Source organism: Capricornis sumatraensis, chromosome 7, assembly GCF_032405125.1.
Source record: "Capricornis sumatraensis isolate serow.1 chromosome 7, serow.2, whole genome shotgun sequence".
NCBI lineage: Eukaryota > Metazoa > Chordata > Mammalia > Artiodactyla > Bovidae > Capricornis > Capricornis sumatraensis.
The window spans coordinates 87152812-87167624 of NC_091075.1; the positions used below are offsets into that span (position 1 = coordinate 87152812).

The 14813-nt window shown below is 36.3% G+C and overlaps 1 protein-coding gene across 6 annotated transcripts in view; it reads right to left on the reverse strand.

The window, feature by feature from the left end:
• LOC138082400 (UDP-glucuronosyltransferase 2B18-like) overlaps positions 1–13117 on the reverse strand; it is a 53040-nt gene extending 39923 nt beyond the window's left edge. For 2 of the 6 annotated variants that reach the window (XM_068975698.1, XM_068975697.1), the window contains exon 1: positions 12387–13112. In XM_068975698.1, the coding sequence (XP_068831799.1) occupies positions 12387–13108 (722 nt within the window). In that variant the 5' untranslated portion in view covers positions 13109–13112. Of the gene's footprint in view, positions 1–1521; positions 1742–2603; positions 2692–4793; positions 4926–11505; positions 11655–12386 lie in introns of all 6 variants that reach the window. The other 4 variants (XM_068975705.1, XM_068975701.1, XM_068975699.1 and 1 more) reach the window with 4 other exon arrangements.
• Positions 13118–14813: the final 1696 nt, after the last annotated feature.

The window sequence follows — 14813 nt, forward strand, 5'->3', positions numbered from 1 at the left end:
GGTGATACCATCTAACCATCTCATGAATAGACTACAATAAAGAAGTTACTTAATATGTGTAAAGTAACACTATGCTACTAAATAAAATATGTAGCATATCATGAACATTAAGTATATAGCAGCTAAGAAATCAGCTTCATTTTTGACACCAACTTTACATTATTAAAAGTAAAAAAAATATAATGATACTAAAGAGATGTACATTTATATCGAATCAGCAAATGAAAGATCTATTACTTAAGAAAAAAAAAGAAAATGTGCTTTTTGCACTACTCATTTAGGACAATAGCTGTGCTAAAATTAAATTTAAATAACACTGCTATAAAAACACAAATACACACTGTGCTACTATTACTGACATTCTCAAAATGTTTCATTGCAAAGTCATTATGAAATAATGGGGGAAACATATATATATATCATATTTATGATATTAATATAATTGTGTAACTGAAATTCACATATATCCTGAAGTGATTTGGATATCAAATATTTCTCGTTTTTGAAAATTTGGCTTTTAAACAGTAATATCCCATCATATCTCTTCCAAATAAGACAAAATCAATCACAACCTGAAGAACTCAGGATATATCTACATTTATAAGCAACATTGGTATAGTTGAAATTAAGTTAGAAAGTTCTAGTTAGCAAAGTATTATTAAAAACTTGCAGATATAGAGAACAATTTTGGTTACCAGATTGGAGGAATAGAAATATATGCATGGGGTGTAGGAAGCTAAACTACTGGGAATAATATAAGCTCAAGGTTGTGTTGTACAACACTGTGAACATAACCAATATTTGGTAATAATTTTGAATGGAAAATAGGTTTTAAAAACTGTGTAAAAGTTTTTTGAAAAGGAATATCCCAACATACCCTTCCAAATCAACTGCATTTAGATTTATAATTCTTCTAAATTAGACAAAATTTATTACAATCAGAAAACCTAAGAATAAACTTGTATTTATAAATATTATTTACATAGTTAAAAATGAGTAATTAGAAAGTTCTAGGTGTTTACCATTTATCAGTGATGGAGTCAAAATATTAGCATAGAAAACTTGGAAAACATTAAATATAATGGGAATTTAAGACTGATTATGTCAAAGTGGTTTACTGAAAATAAAGTATCTTTGTAGAGTTTAAAACATCTGAGGCGTTCACAGGCTGAAAGAAAGTAAAGTGAGCAGATGAATATTCATATTAATATAATTCATGGTTCCTTACTTACCTTTGTTCTCAATGCTTCTTAATCCTTCTATTACCATTTCAGTGATTCTTCTCATTCTAATGATTAAGTCTTTCAGAATTTCTCTACCGTCTTTAAACTACTGACAAACTTTCCCCATAAAACCATGAAAAAATATTGAGACACTCACAATAGGTTATTGTTGATTGTTTTCAAAGCATTGAATAAATCTTACTCTTCATTATACTTATGTGAAGGCTCATTTCTGCCTCCTTGGCCTTCAGATGAGAACTTCTCTAGAAAGAATGTCAGGTAAAAAACATATACTCACAAAGGATTATTAATGACTTCTTTCAATGCATTGAGCAAATCTTCTGTTGACATTGTTTCCAAGTCCAGTCTGATAGCTGCTCCCTTAGCCGTCATATGAACAATGTTATGAGGTTGATCAGCAAACAAAGGAAGGCCCACCATAGGGATTCCGTGGTAGATGGCCTCATAAATGCCATTGCTTCCACCATGAGTTATAAAGGCTTTGGTTTTTGGATGACCTAGGATTGAGCGAATTTCAATAAAATGATTAATTATAACTTTTAGAATAAAATGAGAAATGGCCTTTATAAGGCACTGAAAGAAGCAGTGTTTTTTTAGATAACAGATTACTACACATGTGAGAGTGCTTTTAACTTGCTTTCAGAACTCGGAGAAGAAACTGCTATGTCTGCTGAAAGGGTAAATAAAGACTTTGTGAAGGCTGTGCTGAGTCACTTGAACGTCACAGATGAATCCATGATTGGCAGGTGAACAACTTGAAAGAACATTCTGGGTAAAAGAAACCACACATGCCAAAAAAAGAGGAGGGCATGCCAGAAATTATTCTCTTAAAGATATAGTGGAGTCATTTAGTCTGACAGGAATGGTATCAGGGGAAAAGAAGGATAGTGGTAGTAGCACTGGAACCAGAGGAAGGAAAAGCAACCTTTTGTCATGAAGTGTGTTATTGTATCATACAAATGATTGCAGATTGTTTTTTTAACAGAAAATGGAGAGTCTCCTTTAATAAAAAGGGGACTCATTTTTAGTAGCATTTAGCATACCCCTACAGAGGGAAACAAAGAGGTATAAGGAAAGAATTCAGAGACAGAACAACAATCAAGGGAGTTATTGAAAAGATCATGGTGAGTAGAAATTAGAGCCAAAATAAAGATTCTGGCCATAAGAGGTGTGACTGTGTAGAATAAAAGGCCAATTGTTATATAATCTCCTTTTTTCCCCTCGCATAGGAAATAAAAATAAAATAATACATTTTTCAAGTGTTTCAATAATTTTCTATACATTTGTTTCCTTTTGAAGTGCTATCACTTTGCTCAGCTGTTACCCATGTTTTCAATATTTTTTTCTACCAAGTCTTACCAAGAAGGTCGTTCTGGGGCATCCACTTATACAGCCGAGTATTGGGTCCTAAGGTGTCTGGTTTCTTGCCATCGTATCTCCATAGAACCTGTTAGGGTAAGGGTAATATCTTATTCTATGAGTTGAACTTCAACGTTACAATTCTAAAGTGATCAAAATATATCTAGTTGCATGTCTTCCATATGACATGTAAGAAATGAGGGCATATTAAGTAATATTAGCTGTTAATACATTGACGGGCTTCCCAGGTGACGCTGCTTGTAAAGAACCCACCTGCCAATGCAGGAGACATAAGTGATGTGGGTTCAGTCCCTAAGTTGGGAAGATGCCCTAGAGTAGCGCACGGCAACCCATTCCAGTAATTTTGCCTGGAGAATTCCGTGGACAGAGGGGCCAAGTGGGATATGGTCCATAGGATTGCAAAGAACTGGATACGACTGAAGTGAATTAGCACCCATGCACAATACCCTGACATGAACAGGAATACCTACATTTGATATACACATGATGGCATAGACAACTGAGGTGTCAGTGCCAACATGAAAACTTAAATAATTTCTAGGTGGTCTTATTTCAAGAACAAAAAGACAGTGACAGATTACAAGTAACCTAAACACTTATATACCTTCTTTTTATACTAGCTGTCATCTTCAAATTTAATATTCACTGATTTCTTTTTGACCATTATAGAAGAGAGTTTAGTTATATCAACTTGTTAGTATAACAAGTTATTTTATTAGAATTTCACACATTTTGGTTACAAAGAGGAAAATGGCATGCCTCAGCCACTTAGAAATAAATACATTTGCTTATTCATAATTTATTAATAATAAGTTAATTAGTGCTTCTTAGGAAGTATAGCTTCATTTAAATTATAAACTGTTAGGCACTTTCAAAAGCAATGACAACTGGAATTTTTTGACATGAATCCAAAGTATTATCTCTATTACTAGACTTGGATGTTTTACCTTTAGAAAAGAAGAGCCAGTTGGAAATTTGAAAGGGACAACAGGACTATTGAAAAAGTTCCAAAATAGTGGCATCAAAGTTTATTCAACTGATCCTGAATACTTCAACAATGAAGCACAAAGCATTGACAGAATTGATTAGTGTGGTCTCTAGATCCAGTACAAAAATAAGGAACAATTTTAGAATTCCAAGCAATTCTCATAAACTGGATTCTAATTTATTAGTGTTTAACTTCTATTTGCTCTGTGAATGGATGTAAATTAATTTAAGTTTCTCAGCAAAAAAACAGCATAAATTATTAGGAGAGGCCTATCAATTGCAAACTAAAAAAGTTGTTAACAAATATCCGAAGACCGCAGGGGTATTTTATATATTAGAAAAAAAGTTACTGCTGCATTTTATGAAGAAGAAGGCAGCTGAATCTTCTCCATGCCAGTCTCCCTTATGCTTGACTGCTTCTTATAGTTCCTTCTCCCTCTTCACTCAGGAGGAAGAATGTGACAGGTTAGAAGCACAGTTCATTAAGGACCAGACTTTACAGAGTTCACCTTAAGGGCAAGGACCCTATCTTCACTCTTTCACATTGATCTTCCTGCTTCAGATATTAGCAGGGCCTAGTCAAGCAGGGAGGCAGATATTTCTCTTCTCTAAATCAGTTGGGGGATGGCAGTTTGAGGAATCTTGTCCATCCTTTCTCTGAGTAGCATTCTGAAAAACACACTGATAGTTCTGTTCCAAAACTTATGGGATACAAAAAAGACCAGGATTACATGCTAAATGTACACTGCAAGAAGCGCAACAGACTTCTCTCAGTATTGCTTGACATTATTATGTGACTATATTTTCTATTAAAATTTAACCCCAGAGAACATTTGTATGTGTACTGTACCTCAGATATCATTCAAGGAAATGGCACAAGTGACAAAGCAGAGTTTGGTGGTTTCTTTTCCAGCCCCACAATACCATTATAATACCAAAATTCATATTGTATCTCTTTAATATCATTCTTTGTTTTATTACAATGTTAATCTAAATCTATTATGGATGAAAGACACTCCTTGTAATTCTACAACACCTACTATGTATATTTTGGTTTATATAAATGAGAGACAAATTGGAGTCATATAGTTTACCTTTCTGTTAGAAAATGTCTAAAATCAGAACTTTTGTAGAGTTTAACAGACATTAAATAGTTGCTCACTGTTAAGTTACTGTGTGTACCTTTTGTGGAATCTGGGCAAGGGCTGATGCAATCACATTGGCTCTTTCTTCTGACATGTTACTGACCATTGACCCCAACGAAAACACCACAATACCATGTTCTCCAGAGCTCTGCACAAATTCTTCCATTTCCTGTGAAAAAAAATAATTTGTTCCATCATAAAAGAGAAGGAGCACAGCAAACATTATTGAAGGGATTGCTGCTGCTGCTGCTGCTGCTGCTGCTGCTAAGTCGCTTCAGTCGTGTCCGACTCTGTGCGACCCCGTAGACGGCAGACCACCAGGCTCCCCATCCCTGGGATTCTCCAGGCAAGAACACTGGAGTGGGTTGCCATTTCCTTCTCCAATGCGTGAAAGTGAAAAGTGAAAGTGAAGTCGCTCAGTCATATCTGACTCTTCGCTACCCCATGGACTGCAGCCTACCAGGCTCCTCCATCCATGGGATTTTCCAGGCAAGAGTACTGGAGTGGGGTGCCATTGCCTTCTCAGGAAGGGATTGCTACCAGCAACTAAAGAGAGAAAATCAAATAAAGTCTGTAGTAGAGGTTTTTTAAAAAAATATGTGGCAAGACACACATGACATAAAATTTACTTTGTTAATCATTCTTAAATGTATAGTATAGCAACATTAAGTATATTCCCACTGTGTAACCAATCTCCAGAACTTTTTCATCTGGCAAAATTGGAATTCTATGCTCATTAAGAAACTCCACATTCCTCATTCTCTAGCCTCTGGCAAGCTTCATTCTACCCTGTTTCTACAAATGTGATTAGTCTGGATACTTTTTATAAGTTGAATTGTAGAGTATTTATCTTTTTCTGATTGACTTATTTCACTTAGCAAAAGGTTCCTTCATGTTGTGACATTTGTTAGAATTTCCTTTTAAATGTGAGTAATATTCCATCACTGGTGTATATGACATTTTGTTTATTGATTCCTTGGTGGACACTTGGGTTGCTTTAGCCTCTTGACTCTTGTGAGTTGAGCTTTTATGCACATGTAGAGATATCTCATTGGTGTAATAATTTCAATTCTTTTGTATATGTACCCAAAGAAGAGACGTTGCTGAGCCATAGGTGTTGATATATATTATTCTTACCACATACTATATAGTTTATAGAGTGATTTCCTTCCTCCTCATGTTCCTTAAATACGTTAACTTCACATCTTGGATGTTGGTTAGTTGTGCTAATAAATATTCAGCACTAAGAAAAAATATTTTAAAAATTTTGAAAAACTCCATACTATTTTCTATAATGGCTGTTTTTTGAACATAAATCATCCCTGAAGTCCTTGAGAAAGAAATGGGTGATATGAGGTCCATTTCTTCTATTATGTTGAGTTCAGTTCAGTTGCTTGGTTGTACTTGACTCTTTGTGACCCCATGGACTACAGCACGCCAGACTTTCCAGTTCATCACCAACTCTGGGAGTTTACTCAAACTCATGCCCATTGAGTCAGTGATGCCATCCAACCATCTTATCCTCTGTCATCCCCTTCTCCTCCTGCCTTCAATCTTGCCCAGCATCAGGGTCTTTTCAAATAAGTCAGTTCTTCTCATCAGGTGGCCAAAGTTTCAGCTTGAGCATCAGTCCTTCCAATGAATATTCAAGACTGATTTCCTTTAGGATGGATTGGTTGGATCTCCTTGCAGTCCAAGGGACTCTCAAGAGTCTTCTCCAATACCACAGTTCAAAAGCATCAATTCTTTGGTGCTCAGCTTTCTTTATAGTCCAACTCTCACATCCACACATGACTACTGGAAAAACTTGATAGACCATTGTTGGCAAAGTAATGTCCCTGCTTTTTAATATGCTTTCTGGGTTGGTCATAACTTTCCTTCCAAGGAGTAAGCATCTTTTAATTTCATGGCTGCAATCACCATCTGCAGTGATTTTGGAGCCCAAAAAAGTGGAGTCTGTCACTGTTTCCACTGTTTCCCTATCTATTTGCCATGAAGTGATAGGAAAAGATGCCATGATCTTAGTTTTCTGAATGTTGAGCTTTAAGCCAACTTTTTCACTCTCTTTTTTCACTTCATCAAGAGGCTCTTTAGTTCTTCACTTTCTGCCATAAGGGTGGTGTCATTTGCATATCTGAGGTTATTGATATTTCTCCCAGCAATCTTGACTTGTGCTTCATCCAACCCGGCGTTTCTCATGATGTACTCTGCATATAAGTTAAATAGGCAGGGTGACAATATACAGCCTTGATGTACTCCTTTCCTTATTTGGAACCAGTCTGTTGTTCCATGTCCAGTTCTAATTGTTACATCCTGAGCTGCATATAGGTTTCTCAAGAGGCAGGTCAGGTGGTCTGGTATTCCCATGTCTTGAAGAATTTTCTGCAGTTTGTTGTGATCCACACAGTCAAAGGCTTTGGCATAGTCAATGAAGCAGAAGTATTATGTATATTTTTGCAAATATATTTGTTTATAAGCAGGAAATGAGATAGGGCCAATACACATTGGTGGCAAGGAGACACTGTTAAACACTATTATACTGAGATTTTTCATCTATTATGTTATTAATTACTAACATAGATTCTTAGAAGGAAGTTGTACTGCAGCATTAAACTGACCTTAAATTCTTTATTATTATAGATCTACTAAATCAGTTATTTATTCCAGACATACTTTTTTGATAATTATTTTAGATTAGTCATTAGTATTTCATTTCTCTATTACCACTATGAAAAACTTATAGTTTGAATCACTTATGTCTATCATTCACTCAGCTCTATAATCCTTATCTTAAAATTTGTCATAATTTCCCAAGCTGTCTAAATTATTAATCTCTGACATTGAGGAGTCTGGTATTATTGTTGGGGAGTTCTATGAGATAGTCCTACAAGTCCTGTGTATAACCCAGAGATATACTTGTGTAGTTACTTATTTGACTGACTATATTGCTGAATTTGTTTACATGTGGCAACCTTCATCCTGAACTATATTGTATAATTGATGTCACAGTAGGATGTACAATGTCAGCTGTGGTGAAGGACCTTCAGAGTCCCCTACATTAGGGCCCCCAGCGAGCACTAATGCGGCACTGCTGCTGCTGCTGCTAAGTCACTTCAGTCGTGTCCGACTCTGTGCGACCCCATAGACGGCAGCCCACCAGGCTTCCCCGTCCCTGGGATTCTCCAGGCAAGAACACTGGAGTGGGTTGCCATTTCCTTCTCCAATACATGAAAGTGAAAAGTGAAAGGGAAGTCACTCAGTCGTGTCTGACTCTAGCGACCCCATGGACTGCAGCCTACCAGGCTCCTCCATCCATGGGATTTTCCAGGCAAAAGTACTGGAGTGGGATGTCATTGCCTTCTCCAAATGCCCCCATTAGGGCTTTCTGCAGCAGAGATCTGGTCACCTTTTTAGTAGTTTACTTTAAACTATATAAAACTCCATGTGAATCTGTATTTGCTTGTATTAGTTCTGAATTATTTTGTCTTGTGGTCCTTTATTGTTTCTAATTTAAAAAGTGTACACGCTATACTAGAATAATTATACATTGCTCAATAATCCTGTTTAATAAATGTAGAGGAGCAAAATTTTCCTGACCAGTAGTAGCATTTAAAGTTACTTATCTTCATTGCATTGCCATGTTGGCTTGCTAACCAAAAATGCTCCATCTATGCTGTGAAAGATACATTGATTTGGCATTATTTTAATATATCTTATCTATACAAATTAATCACTGATGTGGACTGATTCATTTTATACTCTGATATCTTTGTGAAATTAATATAAGCTCATTGCAAGAAAACATGCAAAAGTATGAACATTTATATAATAGGAAATAAGATTTACTAAAATGCTCCATTCAGAGATATCCTCATTTTCAAATTTATATAGTTTTAGAAAAGGGTGAAATATATTTGATATATCCTTATTTTGTTTCTGATTTTAGAGAAAAAGTTTTCGAATTTTTACTGTTGAATATAATGTTATTATATTGTTAAAATGTTCACACTACCAAAAGTATCATACCTTCCAATTTCAAATTATACTAAAGCTGCAACATTTCAAATGATAATGTACTGGCCCCAAAATAGACATGTAGATCAATGGAACTGCATACAGGGTTTAGAATTAAAACCCTGAATATATAGCCAACCAATTCAGCAAGGGAGACAAGAACACCCCCTGTGGAAAAAATAGTCACTTCTTTCTTTTTGGAGAAAATTGGATAAGTATATACACAAGAAATGAAATGAGACCCCTGCCTTACACCCCTCACAAAAATAGCTCCAAATGACTTAAAATAATTCCAAAGACTTAAACATAAGACAATATATCATAACATCCCTAAAGGAAAATGTAAGGATGGAACTCTTTGGCATCTGTCTTAAAAATGATTTTTCTTTTTTGATAGGACATAAAAGCCACAACAAAAGAAAAAATCCACAAGTGGTACTATATTATACTTAAAGCATCTGCACAGTAGAAGAAACAATCAACAGCATGAAACTGCAACCTACAGAATGGAAAAAAAGAAAGTTTTAAACACATATTGAATGAGGGATTAATGTCCAGAATACATATAGAACTCATACAACAAAATTCAATTAAAGAATGGGCAGAAGAACAAAATAGACATTTTCTAAAGAAGGCTTCCAAATCACCACCAGGCATATGAAAAGATACTCCATATCACTAATCATCAGGGAAACATATTTCAAAATCACAATATAACCTCACTTCTGTTAGAAAGTTGGTTTAGCTCTTATAGAACACAAAGAGAAGTTTCCTAATCTTGAAAATTGTAATTCCAGCTTATATTTTTTTAACCTTAGAGAAAACTGTGATCTTATTATATCTGTTATTTTCCAACTAACTATTATGCATAATTTAATGTGGTTAAATATTCCTTATAAATACATGCATTTATATTGTAGAAGCAGAATGTTCATTTTAGCCAAAGCACAGGTGAAGAGCCTCAAAGCTCACAGAAAGAATTTAGCATTTCATCTTACATATCTGATTGCAAAAATCTTAAAAATTTCTAACATTAAAAAAGTTTACATTAAGTATGTTAAATTAAATTTTATTTAAAGTGAATTTTATTAAATTTATTAAATTATTTTCATTAATTTTTATGTAAACTTTTTAATTTACCCTTAAAACACTCCATGGGATATCTAATCTCTAGCAGTTTGCTGAATATTATAATCTTGATGATTAAGAAAATCAGTTTCAATTAGGAATTAGATCAAGGTGGCTGGCATACATTAGGTTATTGATACTATATTATAATAACAAAATTAAAAAAAATGACAGCAGTTAATATATCTTTTGGACCATGAGTATATGCCAGTGACATTTTGGATGTTTCACATGTACTTAAATTTTTTTCTCTCAACAATATAAGGTTGGTACTATTTATTATAAGATACAGTGTGGTTGTATCTCTATGAACACTGTAGTCTAGTTTTCACTCATTGTTGCCTACATTTAGCAACAACCTGAAAAGTGGTCTTTTCTCCCACAATTTACTCTTTACATTTAACCCAGTGACTACATGTTACTTATTGTCTTGTTTGTTTGTTTGTTTAAGCAATAGTATAACATAGTGCTTAGTCGCTCAGTCATGTCCAACTCTTTGTGGTTCCATGGACTGTAGCCCACCAGGCTCCTCTGTCCATGGGGATTCTCCAGGCAAGAATACTGAAGTGGGTTGCCATGCCCTCCTGCAGGGGATCTTCCCAACCCAGGGACTGAACCCAGGTCTCCCACATTGCAGGTGGATTCTTTACTGTCTGAGCCAGTAGGGAAGTGCAAGAATAGTGAAGTGGATAACCTATCCCTTCTCCAGGGGATCTTCCCCACCCAGGAATCCATTGCAGGTGGATTCTTTACCAGCTAAGCTACCAGGAAAGCCTGTTTAAACAATATTTTACTGCTTTCTTTCTTAATCCTTTCAATGTTTTCCCAATGCCCCTACTAGATGTTTTAAGTCGCTATCCGTTTCCACCTGACTTCACCAGCATCATCTATTTCTTTACTTGGCCTTTTCCTGTTTACACTAAGCTTGGACTTCTTGGCAACTACCATTACTACTCTACATGCTTTTCTTATTTATCTTCTTCTACCCCTGCCCCATCCCTTCTGTTTATTCTTGAGCATTCTTCTGATTTCACCTTAATTATCAGTGAATCAGAGATACCATCTATGATTCATGCTAGATAATTATTAGCATTCTGTTCTTTCCTTTGTATAACACTTTTGCACAATTTTTATGATTTGCTTGTATTCTGTCTTTCCACGTGGAGTGTCAGGTAGCAAAAACTGTATCTACACCATTAGTGTATGTCAGTACTCCTAGAATATGTGACATATATAATTATCCTATAACATTACAATTATAATATAATTATAATAATGTAGCTAGTATTATATTACTTATAAAATTTAATATAACTATACATATTGTTTAGTGGATATCTGATTATGCTTCATTATGTGTTGAATAATGAAGCTGTTATTTAACTGACATATTCTTAAAGTGTCCCACATATGCTAGCTCATTCTGGAATGACAATGAAATTCAGATACTTTGTTCATATAGACATATATCAATATCTAACTAGAGGTCACTTTATCCAGCTTCCCACATCTGACTCACTGTAATCAAACATTTCAAATAAAGAATACAGCATGATTCCTATTGAAAACACAAAGTTAACAAAGAAGAACAAAGAGGAGTAGGTGACCTTTGGCAGGGGTTTGGCAGGTTTGCAGTGGAGGCCTCCTACAAATTCAACATTCGGTAGCCGTGGGCGAGGAAATGAAAAATCCCAATAGTTTCGAATGAGCCACATTTCAGCTTTCCCCATCAACTCTGATAACGTAGTGGACCTTCCTGAAAGTGAAATAAAAAACAAAACCCACAAAGTTTGGATCAAATGAGAATATTGCTGTGTGTATATATTTTAGGTAATTTTTGTAAAGGAGCTTGGGATAATGTGGTCAAAAATGTCTGAATGTACCTGTTCTTTGATAAATATAAATATAACATAGTAAATATGTGTGTAATTCTTAGTGTACATGTCTTCATTTATTAAGACATTTTATGAGATTTCTAGTGATTTTTTTTTAATTAAAAAAAGTTTTGTGAGTTAGATATATATTCACTTGCAGAAGTCCTATGTGCTTCAATTTGTGGTATGTGACTTCCTGGTATCTGAAACTAGTAATGGGTTCTACCTTACCTTATAATTTAAGTGTTTTCATAATATTTATAAGACTGATGGGTCATTTTATATTTTTATTTCACTCTTTCACTTATTTGAGACTAATTTCTGTGAAATTATATTTATACAAACTCACCTTCCAAGGCATAAGGAAAGATCGGATTTAACGCTACCAAGTAAGAACATGAATTACTTAGTTGTTGTGTGTTGTTTGGTCTCCAAGCCATGTCAGACTCTTTTGTAACCCAATGGACTGTAGCCTCATCTCTCCATGGAATTTTCCAGGAAAGAATGGGTTGCCATTTCCTTTTCAAGGGGACCTTCTCAACCCAGGGATCGATCCCACATCTCCTGCATTTGCAGGTAGATTCTTTACCATTCAGCCATTAGGGAAGCCTGACTTACCTAGTACTTCACTGTAAAACTGATCCCACTTCTCATCGTACAGCTGAAACCAGTAGTCAAAATAAAGCACATATATCATATTTTTGACCCTCTCCATGAATGTCATGTGATCACTTAATTCAGACATCATAACAGGTACATAGGATGGTGGAAATGAAAGTTTTCCACTCTTCTTTTCAACTGAATAGCCAGGTGAGAAGTAGAGGCTGTATACTAAAGGTACTTTAAGTATCTCAGCCAGCAGCTCTCCACAGGGTCCAACAGCATCTGCAAGAACGACATCAAACTTCGATTCCTGTAGTTTTTCCATAAGTTTCTTGTTTGAAACAGCTTCTTGACATATCTTCATAGCAATATCAGAAAATTCATCAAATAGACTTTGTATTGCTGAAAGATGGATCCAAAGGGATTCTTTCACCACAAGCATCCATGTCTCAATCAAAATCTTGGCAAGAGCCTGAAAATCATCTTTAGTTAAAGATACAGGGAAAGTCTCAAATTTCATAGCCAATGGTTTGTTGGGATCAATAAGAGTGGAAGCTGAAGATTCCAGTACAGTCACTTCATGACCCCTCGTCACAAGTTCATCCAGAATTGTCTTCATATTCATCCAGTGACTAAATTCCACTGGCCACACCAGCACCTTTCCACAACTCCCAGAGGTAAAATAGCAAGTGAGCTGTAACAGCTGCAGAAGCAAGAGCCATTTCATAGACATCTTGTTCATATGCAGTAGTTTAAACAACTACTATATCCTTTTGCTATTGCTCAGGCTTATATCCAGAAGAAATCATTCAGAAGTTAAATTATAACTCCTTTGCCTCAAGTAGGTAAATTGCATAATAGTCAGCAGATGTGGAAATTAGATGAAAGGGCAAAGTGTAGACTAGTTCTAGATTATACATTGCGTTTATATTGATTTGTCAGAGTTGTCACCCAGCTAAAAGTCAATGATCTTGTACACACAAATCAATTATATAATGTAAGAAAAAAGATTTCTGCTGCTGCTGCTTCTAAGTCACTTCAGTCATGTCAGACTCTGTGCGACCCCACAGAAGGCAGCCCACCAGGCTCCGCCATCCCTGGGATTTTCCAGGCAAGAACCCTGGAATGGGTTGCCATTTCCTTCTCTAAAGCATGAAAGTGAAAAGTGAAAGTGAAGTCACTCAGTCATGTCCGACTCTTTGTGACCCCATGGACTGCAGCCTACCAGGCTCCTCCATCCATGGGATTTTCCAGGCAAGAGTACTGGAGTGGGGTACCATTTCCTTCTCCGAAGAAAAAAGACTAGTGTGAAACAATAGCAAATGAGAGGCTCTTGTGTCTTCTATCACTTTGACACAGAATGAGAGAAAGGTGACATCAACAAGGTGGGACATTAGGAGGTCCCATCACTTGCATCCCTCACAAAAACAAGAAAAACAATAAACAAACAACTATAAACCAATATAAATTACTTTTGAAAATTTCTGGACTACAATGGAGAAGCAGCAGAAACACTGTAGGTTGCAAAGTCTGAAGATTACTGCGTAGAAAAGCGTGGGAAAGATTTTACCCCCACCATCCCTTCCTGTAGCTCAGAGAAGCTTGGCACTGGCAGAGATCCCCTAAGAGGAATTTCAGCTCATGAGGAAAAATAATGCAAGGGAACTCCAGTAACCTCCTCATCATGACATTTGCAGCCTTGCTCCTGAGAACGTCCACAGTGTGCATCTACACTGATTGAACTGACAGAGCTGCCCAGGGTCCCTACTGCTGTGTCTTTCTTGAGGCTGGAAATGTCACTGTGGTGAGACCTGATCTGGGGGTCAAAGAGTTTCCCCATCTCTCCTATACCCCACTTGCCCTGATCGATGTGTCACAGTGCCTTACTATCTGTGCAACTAGAGTTTCTGATTTGCGCCCTGCTCCCAGGTTCTAAGTCAGTGAATTGTCCTTAATAACAGTGGCCATGCTGCTGTTTATTTGGGTCTCACCATGTTATTCCTAATTTTGGTTTTGACTGGCCATTACCTAGGCTGAGCTGCTGCTGTTTCACACACGGTTCCTGGGTCCTGAGTCATGACTTTAGCCTATCATTGCTGGGGCAACAGTACAGATACTCTGTGCCTCACCATGGGTCCTAGTCAGAGTTCTGATCCACAATTACTGTGTTCACACCACTGTTTCTTTGTACCTCACCCTTGGGTCCCAACATGTGGCTCTGATAGGTCATTACTAGGAACATAACTGCTGATATTCTCTGACTTCCCCTCTGGCCAAATGTGGAACTTTCACTCATTATCCCCAAGCTGTGTATCTCAGGTACAGCACCTGAACCCTGGGCTTAAGCCACTGGACAACCTTGTCATCTTTGGGCCTAAACCACTGCTGCCTTCCCCCTACCTCCCAAATATATGTCATATGTCTAGAAATGCAACTAT